The 15631-nt window shown below is 30.8% G+C and overlaps 2 protein-coding genes across 2 annotated transcripts in view; both read right to left on the bottom strand.

Moving 5' to 3' along the window:
- Positions 1-118: 118 nt before the first annotated feature.
- LOC118066296 (uncharacterized) lies at positions 119-2408 on the bottom strand. The gene is made up of 6 exons (XM_035082230.1): positions 1481-2408; positions 1042-1401; positions 871-987; positions 709-806; positions 272-603; positions 119-174 (listed from the first exon to the last, which is right to left on the bottom strand). Exons 1-6 carry the CDS (start codon positions 1526-1528, stop codon positions 149-151), a joined length of 981 nt encoding a protein of 326 aa, XP_034938121.1. The 5' UTR covers positions 1529-2408; the 3' UTR covers positions 119-148.
- Positions 2409-2693: 285 nt separating this feature from the next.
- The window catches only part of LOC118066284 (uncharacterized), a 28037-nt gene continuing 15099 nt past the window's right edge, over positions 2694-15631 (bottom strand). The window contains exons 9-14 of the mRNA XM_035082204.1: positions 12547-15522; positions 12174-12470; positions 12012-12047; positions 11391-11563; positions 3817-7885; positions 2694-3711 (exon numbers count right to left, since the gene is read on the bottom strand). Coding sequence (XP_034938095.1) covers positions 3627-3711; positions 3817-7885; positions 11391-11563; positions 12012-12047; positions 12174-12470; positions 12547-15522 — 7636 coding nt within the window. The 3' untranslated portion in view covers positions 2694-3626. The remainder of the gene's footprint in view (positions 3712-3816; positions 7886-11390; positions 11564-12011; positions 12048-12173; positions 12471-12546; positions 15523-15631) is intronic.

Below are 15631 nucleotides of genomic sequence, written 5' to 3'. Positions count from 1 at the left end.
TTATAAACATTAAAATCGAATGAATATTAGATTTTAGTGTTTTTCAATAAATACAAACAAAAAAGAATAAATGATTATTATTTCAGATACTTAATTTTTTCCATGATTATTTATTATTCCTCAATAAATAATTTTATTCAATTACTCCTTAAATTTCGAATTTTTTCGTATAATCTATAACAATTTAAACCATTTTTCAATAGAATATCGTGATGAGTTGCTGAATAAGGTCATCTATCAAAATAAACTTACATTGAAGCTGACCTAATACCTGAATTTGTAGTTTTAGGACAATTACTGCAACGACCATTACAACCTTCTTTTCGACCTTCATCATTGCTTCGTATTGAATACGTAGCATTACTCTTTGTTTCTTTGGCAAAAAAATGTTTATATCTTGAACATACTGGACAATCATCAAAGTCATGAAAACGAAGTTGAGAAGAATACATGTTTGATGCTTGACATGGCAGTAAATATGTACATTTTAATTCTTCATGGCCGTTTTGATGATAACATTGATGTGTATGAGCTCGTTGATTAGAAGGACATGAAACTATGACTTCATCTGGAGAAGTATGGATATCATGTCCACAGCCACACCTTCGGATCAATGAGAAGCGAATAAACAAAAATACACTCCTAGGTCTTTATAATTAATCAGAATAATTGAATGAAGGTAAAGAAATTCATAGTAAATATATTAACCGATGAGATGGTATTTTTTTCCCGGTTTGAGAGTGACATACTCTTTTTTGCCTGATAATACCTACTGAAGGACGTTTCCTATGGAGACATGATCTAGCCTACAAGAAGCTAAATGTTTTTATACTACTTATATTAAATTATGTTTATTCATGTTTCAATTACCCTAGAGTTAATTAATTTTGGACTTATGACTTTCATTCCAATCATGTCTACATTACAGAGTTCCACTTCTTCAATAACAGTACGTGTTGAAATTTCAATTTTTGGTGCTAGAATCCCCTACAAAAAAATATAAAGTATTCGATGTAAATCGTAGAAACATCAGGAATTTACCGGAAAGTATTTACTGGGTTCCATCAATAAATCAACATCTATTCCAGACACTAGACCCTTGAAGCATGGAGCAGGATATAAAAGGTCTGCTAGATTGGTTTCAAATGTTGCTAAAATAACTCCTTTATAGTCTTCCGATGGCCGTTGAATTAATTCTGCGTATAAAATTTCATCTTCCAAGCTATATTGCAGTTGTGAGAGCGTTCCTACATCTGTAAATGTTTTTTTAAAGAGAAATTTATCTTCAAATGTTAATGGAAATTGGGGTGGTATTTTTCGCGATTCGATGTGGGCATCTAAACAATTTATTCGCAATGCTACAGTTCCATTTGGACATAACCATACTCCTGGACATGAAACCTATAAGAAGTAGTAATTTATTTTATTTAGGTTTGATTTTCAATTTAAATTAAAAATGGAAAAATATAAAAATACTCACGACATTTAAATCAAAGTAAATTTTGACACAAAACCCTTTACTTGTCATTATGTTTTATGGATAAAAAATATAAATATAAATGTCATTGTTCTCTGATAGAAAGTGGAGTCTTTTCCGAGCTTTCCGGGAAATCAGTTGGTATCATTTTGAATAACAAACTTTTGATTTTAACCTTATTTACATGAACATTAAAATTTGTTTATACTTAATTTATTTCTTGTGATTTTGTTTCAAAAGTTTTTTCTAAAAAATTATGAAGAAACAATCTATCTTCCGTATTGTCTTAAGACATCAAAGAAGTATATTGGTTGCTTAGAAACAAGGTCATAACATGGTAGACTTGTGCGCAAAGAAAGTCTAATATAAAATTGATTAATTTACGCTCAACCATTATGTTCCATTGTGATATAAAAACATACAAAATATGATTTAAAAGTTTCAGACTAAATATTTTAACTTGTCTTAAAAGGAGTACCAGTAAATTTAGGTTTGACTAAATATTTATCAATTTCTCGAATTTTGATTTCACTTTTCACTATATCTGTTTGTTTCAGTGGGAAATTAAGTCTAGGATCAGTTGACAGTGGTATAAATCTTTCAGAAAACCATCCATATCTATAAGCATTAAATAATAAAAGTCAAATATAAATAAGACAATAACTAAAATAAATAACTTACTCCATATTTATAGTTGGAGGTCTGAATGAATAAATTTCTTTCGGAGTTTTCTCTGTACGTTTTTCTATCAATTTCACATATTCAAGAGGAACATTCTCCCCAATTTGCGGTTCATAAATTGAATAAAATTTCCCAGTAATAGGTTTTGTTTTAATAACAGGGGAAAACGTCTCCACAAATGTAATATTCTTGTTTTCTTTTTGATAAATTTCCGTATAAAAACGTAATTTCACTGGATTAGTTACATCCATTAGTAAAAATTAAATAAACAATTTTTTCTCAATAAATAAGTCTTTCTAAACATAACAAATCATAGAAAAAATATATACGCATTTCGATTGTTCTTTTTTCAAGGTTTTTAATTCACAATATTGCTAAATATTGAAATATAAAAAACACACTTTCACATTAAGCTCTTCATTTTATTCAAAATATGTATATGAATAGAAAACACATACATAACATACGATAGATAATTGCTAAATTGTATTTAAGAATTTTAAAACTTTCATGAAGACTTTATTCTCGTTATTATTATTGAAGTTATATTTATAGCTTTAATAATAAGGCAAAGTTTTTGCACCACAGATAACTTAAATTTTTCTGTCATTTGTAGGTTTTATATTCTTCTATAATTTCGTTAACTATTATTTAACTTTGTCAACAGATTGAATAAATTATTTCTCAATGAAAAATCAGTTGTAACAAATATGGATATATTCTCAGAAGCATGAACAGAACATTTAAATATTTTAATTAAAAAGCACCATAGTAGTTTGTTGAATTAATTATACTATGTACTTTTGTTTCAATCATCTATCTTTAAATATAACTGACTTTGTCAACACTAATACACGACATATTTGGCTACCAAATAAAAAATTTGTATTATTACAAATTATTGGAGCCAATACTTAATAAAATTATACTTGCGACTAGCTTTGCATTAAAATGCACAAAACGTGGAGTGTACTTAAGAAAAAAATCATTAAATATATGATTAGAATAACACTTTTCTCTACTGATAAATTAATAATCAATTAATTAATTATGAAAAAAAATTTTATACACAATATAAAAAAAACTTTAAATACTCAAACAAACATTTTACGGAAGTATTTAAATGATAATAAAGTCAACTACACTAATGAATTTATTACCATCTATTATCTCTTCCTATACTTTATTGCCATAGTTAGGCACCACGGCGACAGTCGTTGTAGTTTTGGCTTTGTATATGTATAAAAAAAACTTATATAATTAGTTAAGTATCTCCAACTAGGCCTCTAAGATTTTCAATGCCTATTATCACTTATTGCTTCATTTTAAGTACGTAGAAAAAAATTAGTGTTTGATTTTGCTCATTAGTTTACTCGAATAATAGTGATAAAATAGTTAAACGTCAAATAAAATAATAATAAAACTTTTGGCACATTTTTCCAAAGTCCTTTATAAATATTGATTAGCTTCATTCCACAATAGAAGTTGCCGTATCAGCATCAGGGCATGCTGCTGATAATTCTTTAGATTCGTTTGTTGTTTGACTAGAACTTCTGAAAGGTAAATTTAAAAAAAACTTCAAAAAAAAATTCCAAATGAAAATTCAACATTAATATCTCATATTATCTTATTTTCTTGATTAATAGAAAAAATAGTACCTGTCATCATCATGGCTTTTATCACTTTCTTCTGGAGAATTCAGCCCAATCCTCTTTTCTGAAAGTCCTCGCCACTTATCTGCTCCACTCTGCAATAATTCTAAGTGACCATTATAATGACCATTCTCATGTTTTCCAGTATATTCAACGATATCAGGAGTTTTTCTTGCTGGAGTTAAATAATCAATTCGACTTGGTGTAAGGAGTTCTTCATAATATTCAGCAGTTTTTGGTTCCAAGTCCGACACTGTTGAACCAAATCTCCTTGGTAAATTGCTTCGATACTCAGAAATACTATCGGTTAATGCTGATGATGATGATAGTGATGGTCTTTTATATAAATCTAAATCACTATCTAAATTTAAATCAGTACTTTGGTACTTTCTATAAGTGTGATCTGGAGTTGATGTTCTATACTTTCTTAAAGAATCATAATAAGATGAAGTGCTTCCATAATGTTCTCCAGGTGATTTTAAGTCATTGAAAAAGGACCCAAGACTACTTCCAACTTCTGTATACATATCACGATCTACTGGAGATTTTCGAAAACCTGACAGATCATCATTGTATAAACTATGAGTCCTTTCACAATTTCTTCTTATTGGAGATTTGCTGAATCCTATATTTTTTCGATCAATATCTCGAGTTGAATGAAAACTATACTTTCTGGGCAACGTTGAACTTGACATACCAGCACCAGTAGATGGTACAGTCAATGAATTTTTTCGTTTTCGTTCATTGAATCTTGAATAAAAACTCTTCCGTCTAATTCTGTCAATTATTGACTCTGAATGGTCACTGCGGATTGATGGAGAATATGCTGGTGATGTTGGTGAATAGAGATCCATACTACTACGATGGTTTATATCATTAGAACAAATTGACCATGAATCGAAGCTTTCAACATCTTCCATAGGAGAAAGAATATCTTCAGTGTGATCTGGAGTAATTTTTGGTGGTGGAATTGCATTAGAGTTTACTGACAGTAAATCTTGATTAGATTTAGGTTTTTCTTTTATTTTATCATCTGTATCTGGAATATTTTTTTGCATTTCTGTCTGACATTCTTGAAACTTTGGAATATTATCTTGTTTTACGTCATTAATAGAAGCGTCAGCAGACTGTTGTTCTGAAGTAAGGACACTTGTTTGTTTTTTGAGTTCATTAACATACGCTGCAGTGAGAGGCTTATCAATTATTATTTTATTACCAGTTATATTAGCATGATGAGTCATTTTTGAAAGGCTATCAAATGACTTTTTTAATGTTCCAGTATTTTTAAAAGTATGCTGTGGTATTTTAGATAAATCTAATTTCAGATTACTTCTATTATTTCGTAATTTATTGTCTGAATCTGGAACAGGAGATTTTACGCAAGACAAATCATTTTGTTTTGGTCCAGTAACATCCTTATTATCAGTAGAACTTTGATTAATAGAAATACTTTCGGAACCTGATTTGTTCTCAACATCAATAACATTAGAATCTAGCACTGATGCTTGTTTTGACTCTGAACTTTTTTCTAACTTTTTACGAACATTTTCTAGACTGTTCTCTTTTTTTACGCTAGAAGTAATTTTTTTCAACAATGTTTTTGATGATTTTTCTTTTTCTTCAGTGTTACTATCTGGTGAACTTTCTGATTTTTTCACGACCTTTTTTACCACACGAACAATTTTCTTTTTCTTCGTTCCATCGCTTCCTTCTTTTTCTGAAGTTTCCTTTTTAATAATTTTCTTCACTTTTTTATCAGATTCATCAGATTTTTCTAATTTTGACACTGACCCATTTTTTGGCAAAGAATTCAAGCTCTTGACACTTTTTTTTTCCTTCGTCTTCGAAACTTTTTTCTCCTCGGATTCATTGCTTTTAATTTCATTTTTTTTATTATCAAGTACTTTGTCTGGTGAAGCTTTCTTCAATGACATCAAACGTGTAGAATTTTTATTTTCAATTTTCTCTGGAGAACCTGACTTCCGAAGCTCTTTTTCTACAGATTTATCTTTCACACTGGACTTTTCTATTTTTTCTGGCTTACTTTCTGTTGTTTTGTCTGGACTCAATTTCTTGGGTGATTTGCTCGGTTTATCTACCAATACTTTTCTTTCCAAACTAAGTCTTTCTAATGGGCTTTTTTCTTTAGCTTTTTCTTTCGGTGGTGATTTTTTAATTTCAATATTTTTATCTGGTGATTTTTTACTTTCTAAACTTCGTCTACAAGGTTTGAAATCTGATTTTACCTCGTTTCTAAACTTCGTAGGTATTTTACTATTTGATGAAGTCTCTCCAGTAATAACATTAGTATCTGATCTAGATCCTTTGTAAATATTTTTTTTGAATTTACTCAACAGAGTATTTTGTTGCTTTGTGCCATTGACTGCAGATTTAGAATCATTTTTGAAAAGTCCTAAAACACTAGATACTTTAGATTTAGATGTAGCCGTTGAAGCTTCACTCAAAGATAGATCTTCAACACTTGCAGCCTTTGGTAGAACTTGTGCTTCAACTGAATGAGTTTCCGATGGAGTAATACTATTGTCTTTATCAAAAGCTTCATTGTCAATGGTATTTAGATTGTGTATTTTTGGAGATTCATCCCCAGATTGCACCTTCTCAAGTTTTTTCTCTAAAGATTGAAGGAAACTATTAGAATTCGGTTGCTCAGTTTTGACATCACCGTTCGGAATATTTTCTAAATTATTGCTTATTTTATTATCCGTAATAACATCACATTGATCTCTCGTCATTTCATTTACTTCATTTTTTAACTCTTTTTCTGGTTTTTCTTCTTTAGAATTGTCAGTATCTGTATCCTTATTTTGATTCTTCCTTTTCATAAATCTGGATTTTCTCCTTTCATTCTCAGCTGCTTTTTGAGCTTCTTTTTCTTTCACATATTGGCTCTCTTCCCTAGGGGTATCAAAAAAGTCAGGTCGTAAAAATCTTGAAATTCGACGTTTAGCTTTAGGAGATTTTTCTTTACTCTCAATATCTCTACTTATACTACCTGCCCTGAAAAATTTACGGAGAAGCGATCTTTCGGGTGTGATATCACGCAAATCATTAGAATTTTGAGAATAAGCCAAAGATTTTCTTCTGTCAGTATTTAGTACGTCTCTGGTTAATGAAGCAGATCGCAGCCTCAAACCAGGAATACAACTACGACGTTTAGCCAGAGTAGAGCTGGTTAAATCAGTAATTGATCCTTGGAATTCTTTTTCACACTTATCGGTGTCAGTATAGCTAGAATTTAAATTAGGGTCAAATTTATCGATGTTTAAATTTCGTTTTTTTGATTCTTTTATCAGATTCTCAGCGGCGAGAAGTCTATTTTCAAAATCTTTAGCATCAGCTCTAAATGAATTTATCACATCTTGTTTGGTGTTTGAAGTTGATGGAGATTCACTTGTTTTTATCGATGAAGTCGCTCCTAAATCGTTAAGATTTGCTATTGAATTACATTTTGGTTTTTCTGTGCTTAACATTTGATTCTGATTCTGATCATTATCATTATTATTTTCTTGGACTTTCTTTGGCGAATGTAACTCATCAGATGGTTCTTCTTGAATTTTTTCTGTCAGACAAATATCTCTGCGAATTCCTCCATTGGCTAGAGCTTTCAGAGGATCTCTATACTTTCTTCCAAGTGTCATAATTTGTCGTGGCAGAGGAGGTAGTAACTGATCTTCATCATCATCAAAAAGACTAACACTACGTCTTGTCGATCGGTAGTCAGGTCTATCAGTACGATTGTTGTCTAGCAGACTGTTTGTTCTTCTTAAACTCCTGTCGCTTGATTTGCTTCGGTACTCTGACCTTTCCGGTATGATAGACGATGTCAACGACTCTGAAGGCTCCTCTGTTGATGATCTATAGAAACGGTCCCGAGGTATTGATGGTGACCTCGGCAATGACTGTCTGGTCTGTTCTATAAATTGTCTACTCAATCGTCGCGCCAGGCTTGGCGTGAAATTCTCATGTGCGTTACTTGTGTTTGGTCGTACTTGAGTCTCTTGAGTCTCCTTTTTAACTCGTGAATCGGTCTCCGTCTCATCCTGAAGATTTTTATCTGCAAAACAATGCGGGCAAACCAAATTTTGGTGAGCCATCAAGTGCACTTAAAATTGCACTGTTTAAATTATTTTAATTGTTTAAATAAATACAATTTAGTATTTACATATTATTTATTTCTCATGTACAATATTATAATTCACCACATTCTTTATTTTCTACTCTATAATCTTGCTCTAATAATTAAATTATTAGTTTAATCAAATTTTATTGTTGAAAGTAATGTGTGCAACTATTTTTTTTTACAAAAACAATAATACATTTATTGTTATTTGAAATACTAAGTCAAATACACATGCGTGTGTATGTAACTTAGTAGTTAGTGAATGAGTTCCAAAAGATATCCTTATGATTTGTTCTTTATTTATAAACGTTTATAGTTTATATTGTGATTTTATTCTAAAGGGACTAAATAGCGACACTACATCGAAACGAATAACATAAAAGGTACAATGAATATACATGTAAAAGGTACACTCATTTAACATCTTCATTTTCCATTAAGTAATTTTTTTTTTGCACAATTTTGTTTATATTTTATTATAAATCATTTTCACAACATACTGTGATATTCTAGAAAAATTACACTCTGTTTTACCTTAATAATTTATTGGTTGCTTTAAAATGTATTAAATGAGTAAACCTAATGTATAAATGTTTATATAAATTATATAAACGCAATCGACACTGCCCAATATCAAATTGAATAAATAACAGCACAAACAAAGCATTTGATGAGATAAAATAGGGCAAAATCGAGTGAAGAACAAAAATCAGTATTTTGATGTTTAAAATTTGTTACTTAAATTCTTAAAAAAAAAAACACAACCATTTTAGTCATTTCGGGCATAGGGTTAGTTTAAGATGGTTTTTTATTTTTTTACAAACACATTGTATTATATATTATACAAAACTATTATTTTTTCATTCTCACTAACGTCATCATATACAAAAATTTTCACATAACAAAGTTACTCATATCATGAGACATCGCAACGATTAGCTGATATACAAGGAAAAAAACGACTTTTCATGTTTGAGCAGGCACCGTATGATTTATTCAATTACATTTTTTGGTTCATTTGTTCTTTATATTATATTTTTAACAAAAAAAAAAATGTTCTAAATAACATATTTACTAAACTTAAACTATTAATAATAATATCAGAAAATGATGATGATGATGATGACAATAACAAAGAAAGTAATGATAATAATTGTAATGAAAATATTACTAAATAAATTTTTAGTAGAATAAATCATACATCTTGCTATCTAACAGTAAAAAATTTATCATCGCGATATCTTTTCAAGTCTTCAATCGTCACATTTAGCTCATTGTTAATTTATTACAATTTTTTAATTGATATATCGCCCGTTAAATTTGTGGTAAGTAATGATTATTCACTGCACGTGAAAAAATTATTTTAAAAAATGTATTAACAAAAAATTCAATATTTGGCGTTCATCTGAACAAAATTTTTACAATTGTTCATTAATAATGAAATAATTGAGTTAAATGATTAAAAAAAAATACGATTAATATGCAATAATGATTTGTTGAATATTTTAGAATGAAATTATAATGAGATGATTGCAAATGTAAATGTTTGTATGTAATTACACTAAATTTACTTTTCATTAGCCAAAGTAGTACCTAACTTGGTTTTTATTTTATTGGGGATTACCGTCGGCCCGCCTACGTAGAGTCACTCGTACGGTCGCTGCAACAACCGTCAATAAAAGACCGTCAATCAATCGTCAATCAAAGCTTGCTACTGATGACAATTATTGGAGCATATTTTCGGTAATAATTTCAGCTTTTGTTGCTTTCATTGTCGTTAGTTTATTGCAACTACATTCTATCTGGAATATCGGGTCTCCTTTTCAACAATTTTTTCATTAAAGAACAATTTATAAAATTAATTATCAATTTTTAATTATCATACATTAGTAGACAACTAAAAATATCATGTTTATAATTATTCTAGAAGACCTTGTTACTTGAAATAAATTGTTTAGTGATAACTATATCAGAGATTAGACTTGTAAGATTGTCAATGTGTTTAATAGCCAAGCAATTTATGTATGTATCAACTAAAAAGCAAATTGTTTTAATTACCGAAAATATAATCCTTCAATTATCAATCAGCAATCAACAGTTTATCATTTTTTATCTCAACTGATTGAGGAGTCGACGATAGACTTAAAATAATTATTATTTAACAGGTTGTTTTCCATTTACTTTTTTCCCTGTCATTCATTTTTTGAAATGAATTTTTGTATATGGACGTGTTTTAATTTCATGCTCTTTTAATATTCGATGCTAGGTATCCAGTACATTGGGATATGCTATTGTTCTGTTATAGGAAAGAATATAAAATAATTATTAATAAAAAATGAAAGTAAATATATTGATGTTGTTGATATCATTAAATGCTAGGTATTTAGTTGAACTCTTACACCATTTATTGATTTTATATTTAAAGGACTTGCTTTCTATTCTAATTATTATATTACTTAATATGACGTTAAATTATGTCAATTTTATCTACAACTCTTATGAGATAATAATAAAAAATAAGTTGAGCATTCTTTACATCTATTTTTATAAAAAATACGCGTCGTGCAATCATGCTAAAGAGATGACTAGAAATGCTCCTTCAAAACACTGCATAACTTGTAGAAAAAAAAATATTTTACAATTGATTACACAAATGGGATAATGAAGGGGAAAAAGGATTAATGCTATTGATTAAGTAGTCAATTTAATAAATCTACGTAGGGATAGTGAATGAATATTAATTCGTTTAATATTCTGGATAGGATCTAATAAAGACTGTTAGTACAAAACAAATTGCAAAACACCGTCAGGCAAGAAAATATTTATGTAATAATAAGTGTGTAGAAAAAAAAATTTTATGCTAAAAAAAAAATAATAAACATAAAAAAGTTGATAACAGAGGTAATAAACCACTAAAAGTAACGGAAGAATTGTGCTTTGTCTATCAACGACTCGACAACAGCTATAGGTACACTAGGAGATGCATCTTAAACTTGAAACGTTGTATCAATGTACAATTTAAGTAGTTAAATAAATTGACTCAATGATAAAACGTCAAGTAAGATAGATAGAAATAGAAAAGAAAGAAAAAGAGATCATTCACGTCTTAGCAGAAGCTTGTTTTTGATTCTCATTTCTTTCATCATAATTTTTTCATTCATTAATATTATTGTAATTACTATTGTTGTGTAATTAAAGTTTATTATTTTTAGTTTATTTCTTTGACATATGCCAAGCATAACTATTGCCTACAAACAACATTTGTAAGCTTCTGCGAATGCGTGTTGAAACACAGTACAACATCAAGTGTGTGTATTGGTTTTCTGTTTCTTTTTTGTCTGGTAAATTTAATTCATTCAATTCCATTTAATTTTTTTATAATTCTATTTTCAATCAGTTTTATGATAACCAGTTTTATATCGATAAGTTTGACTCTTACCTCGTGGTAAAGTATTACTGCTGCCTACTTCAAAAATACTCTCACGTGAAGGTGTTGTTCGAGCACCTAAACTGGTTGGAGTTCCTGGATTTGTTGACATTGCTGAGTCTTTACGACCGAATCGGTCTGTATCACGACTGAGTGATCTTCTAAATGGTGATTCCGATAGTCGCCTTTGAAGTAAAGAATAAATTAATATAATAATCAACAAAAAATGATCGTTACTATTGAAATTATTATAAATAAAAATGCTAAACTTTTAAAATGTGCAACGCTATGTATCTCTGCAGTACAATAAATATTTAAATATTCTGTGTCAATGATTTTATAACGTGTTGGAAGGTAAGTGTTTATAGTACAAGGTTGAATAACTCAAGAATAATAAAGTAGAAGTGATATAAAATACCTAATGTTATTTCTATTATTGTGCAAAGATAGTGAGATGTTTTTTATTTAAACCAATAAAAGATTTTCTCCAAAAAAATTCCAATTCAATTTATTTTTGATAGCTTGAATTGAAATTCAAATGAGTAATCGTCTTTCATTTTCTGTTCGATAGATTAAATACTATTTTGCAAAAATTAAATAAAAAACTTATTTGTTTCTTACGACTGGACTCACGTTGTGATCGTCTGTATTTCAACGTAGCTCTCGTAGCTTGCACAAAGAGGCAAACATTAAAATATTATATTGACAAAAAAAATCCGAACTAATTTATTAAATATAATGCAATGATTATTTATTGAAAATATTCTTAATAAAAAACTCTTAATGGTAAAATACCTTGATAAGGGTTCATGTAATCCCCAGAAACCTTGAGAAGAATTAGTCCCTAATCTATCAAGAAGTCGACTACGTGGAAATCCAGTTCCTCGGTTGTCATCAACGTTAAGTCGTTGGGTTAAGCTTCTGACTCTCGATAAAAGTGTTGAGAATAAATTTTCTGCCGTTAAAAGTTCAAAGCCATCGTCATCATCATCTTCACCAGATGAAAGACTGTCGGCGTGTTCTGATGTTTGTCTGGTTGGCCTTGAACTTCTTAATCTGTGCATATGTCTTTGGAGTAGATCATCATTGTCTCTGAAAATGATAATAAAAAAATTAATATGAAAGATTAGAAATTGATGACAAAAATATATCTTAATTATTAACAAACCTATGAAGAGTGGAGAAAGGTGATTCATCTTCACTGGCATCAGAAAGTAAAGATCCTATCCTCCTTCCTCTTCCAAATCTTGCTCTTGCTGGATTATTGCTTGTAGGAGTGCTTGTTTTGCTTTCAGGTTCGACACTTCCAGATCTAGGAGTAACATATCCTCCTCCTTCAACTGCAATTGGAATAATATATTCTCTAGGACTTTTCCTAATAGGTTCTGGACCAACAGTGGAACCAAGTGCACTATCAGTATCAGAATCAGCTGTAGATTGTCGTGATAATGAGCTGGAACGTTGGGACATAGATCTTTGTGGCATAGGGGGTTTGGAGGGTGGTGGTGTGGAAGACTGCTGAGATTGATGTCCTGGTTCTACATGAATTGGAATAATTCTTTCTTTTCCTACTGTTTTTAATAAACTTTCGGGTTCTAAACTCGAACTTCTAGGCTCTTGAGTAATCACAGCTGCTACAGGGAATGCTACCTCAGATTTTTGAGTTTTTAATTTTTGTGGATGGAACGCATCAATTTTAGCCTCGACTTCTGATTTATATGCTGGTTCTGGATTCTTTATACCAGCGAGAGTAATTTCAGCTTTACTTGTTTTTCTTGGTCGAGGTAATGTTGCACTTTTCAAAGTAATTTCCATTTTACTGGACATCGTAGGCTCATCTGCAAACGATGTTTCCATACTCTTAGACTCAGGGGATGTAGGAACAGAATTTGCAACAGCAGTTGGTTTTGCCATCGCACCTTCAAAGTTTGGATACTTGGTATTGACTGGTGTTGAAACTGATACTGTCGCATTTCTGACATCATTTGGTCCAATTTGAATTTTTAATCCAAGATTCTTTGAATCTGGACTCTGAGGTGTCACCGGAGGAGATCCATTAAGTTTTTTTTGCATCGGAGGCTTACCTAAAGCACCAGTAATAATATCCACTGCTCGCTTTTTCTCTTTTTCTCGCCTACGTTCCTCTTCACTTTTTATAGATTCTTCTTTAGCTACGACTGGTTTGTCCTCTATTTTCTCAACTTTTTTATCATTTGCTACATCAATAATGACTTTAGATGCAGGAGACTTTGTAGGTTGTGGTGATGTAATTGAAGAGAGGCTTGCTTTACGTTCAAATACCTTTTTAGCACCTCCCACATTAACACCGGGAATAAATATTTTTTTAGGCTTCTCTGGTTCGGTTCCTGACAAAAGTTGATTGAATTTTTCAGCAGTTTCAAAAATTTTTGAGCGTCTTCTTTCTGTGGGTTTCGTTGGAGGTATTGCAGGTACTTCGGAATCTAATGACATTTGTTTCTGACTTAATTTTTTAATATCATTTTTCTTCTCCATAACATTTTCAGTTGGTGGTGATGGTTTATCGTTAACTTTAGATTCCTCATTGATTACTTCATTATTTTTACTCGGCACATCTGTTTTTATAGCATTACCATCCTGCAATGTTTCCTCAACTTTTGATTTTAGAGCTTTATTTTTTATTGGTGTCTTTTCACCGTCATTGACGGATCGCTCATCTACAGAAATATTTTTATCCGACAAATCTTGAAGTTTATTGGCAAGCGGTTTAACTTCATTAACATTTTCATTCACATTTGGTATGGATTCCGAATTGATTCCTTTCGATTCATCGGGTATTGCGGGAGTTCTTTCTTTACTTGGCGATTTAGACTGAGCTTCTTTAATGAGTTCTAGACATGCTGCCGCAGCGGCTGGATCCCGAAGATCAATTTCCATTACTGGATTTACTTCCATAGCTTCTTCAGTGATCGCATTTGCTATTGGTGCTGAATGATGTCGCGATGTAGACCTATAAGCTCTTGGTTCTCTTTCATCACTTCTTTCTTTTCTTCTTGAACGATCTTTTTTTTTAACTCCAGCCTCAGCAGTTTCTTCCATTGACAGAGTCATTTTTAATTTTCTTTTTGTTTCATTACCTCCATTTCTTATTTCTTCATCAGTTATCTCTTTTAATCGTCCGGAATAATTATCAAATTCCATTAAACTACCAACAGACATACATCTGGTCGGCGCACGCGTTTCTTCAGATATATTTCTGACAGCTTCAGATGATTGATCATTCGTGACGACTAATTCTTCAGCACTTGCAGATTGTGGAACGAGTGAAAGAAGTAAATCAAGTCTTACTGGAGTTTGCGCGGCAAGATCTTCTGCAATGTCTAAACAATTTTGTTCGTAACCTTCATTAACCCACCAATGGGAACATATCCTTTCTATGTCTGCTCTTCTTGATGGACATTTAGTTAACATGTCTTTAATAAGTGGTGAAGCAGGTGAAGGTCTTTTGGGTTCAAAATAATCAGAATTAGAAATTTGTTTCGTTAATCTCTTAAAGTTAGAGCCATCAAATGGCATGGCACCATAGACTAGTGTATACAAAAGAACACCCAGACTCCAGCAGTCCACTTCCGGACCGTGATAAGGCGTACCTTTAACTATCTCAGGACTAGCATAAAGTGGACTACCACAAAATGTATTTAAAAATCTATTTTCATCGAAGACATTAGATAAACCGAAATCTGCTATTTTTGCATTACCTAAATGATCCAATAGAATATTTTCCAGTTTAAGATCTCTATGACAAATTTTATGCTTATGACAGTAATATACAGCTATTGAAATTTGTCGAAAAATTCTTCGAGCTTCTTCCTCGGAAAGTACTTTACGTTCACTTAAATAATCATAAAGTTCACCACCTGCTGCATATTCCATCACCAATACCATTTTTTCTCTATTTTCAAACACTTCGTAAATATGAATAATATTTGGATGCTGAACACTAGACATAATTTGAATCTCTCGTCGTATCCTAATGAGATCGGCTTCTGTTTCAATTTTACCTTTTTTGATAGTTTTAATAGCAACCTCTTGTCCAGTCTCTTTGTTAATTCCTAGCTGTACCTTTCCGTATGTACCTTGACCCAATTTCTTAATTATGTCAAACCTACAATTGAAAGTAGATTAAAAGAAAATAGGAGGAAAAAATTGGCATTTATACACATTTTAATGGTTAATTTCAACAAATCACGAATTACGTGCCAACAGGAAGGCGC

This window comes from Chelonus insularis, unplaced genomic scaffold, assembly GCF_013357705.1.
Source record: "Chelonus insularis isolate UGA/USDA-ARS -01 unplaced genomic scaffold, ASM1335770v1 contig_339_pilon, whole genome shotgun sequence".
Lineage (NCBI taxonomy): Eukaryota > Metazoa > Arthropoda > Insecta > Hymenoptera > Braconidae > Chelonus > Chelonus insularis.
The sequence above is the reverse complement of the archived record's forward strand: the minus strand, read 5'-3'. Positions and strand labels throughout refer to the sequence as shown.

Bases quoted from the DNA above. Each gene is read 5' to 3' on its own strand.
- LOC118066296 (XM_035082230.1), bottom strand. From the start codon at position 1,528: ATGACAAGTAAAGGGTTTTGTGTCAAAATTTACTTTGATTTAAATGTC. The intron at 1,402-1,480 runs GTGAGTATTTTT...TACTTCTTATAG, and splicing joins TTTACTTTGATTTAAATGTC to GTTTCATGTCCAGGAGTATG. The intron at 604-708 runs GTTAATATATTT...ATTGATCCGAAG, and splicing joins AAAAAAATACCATCTCATCG to GTGTGGCTGTGGACATGATA.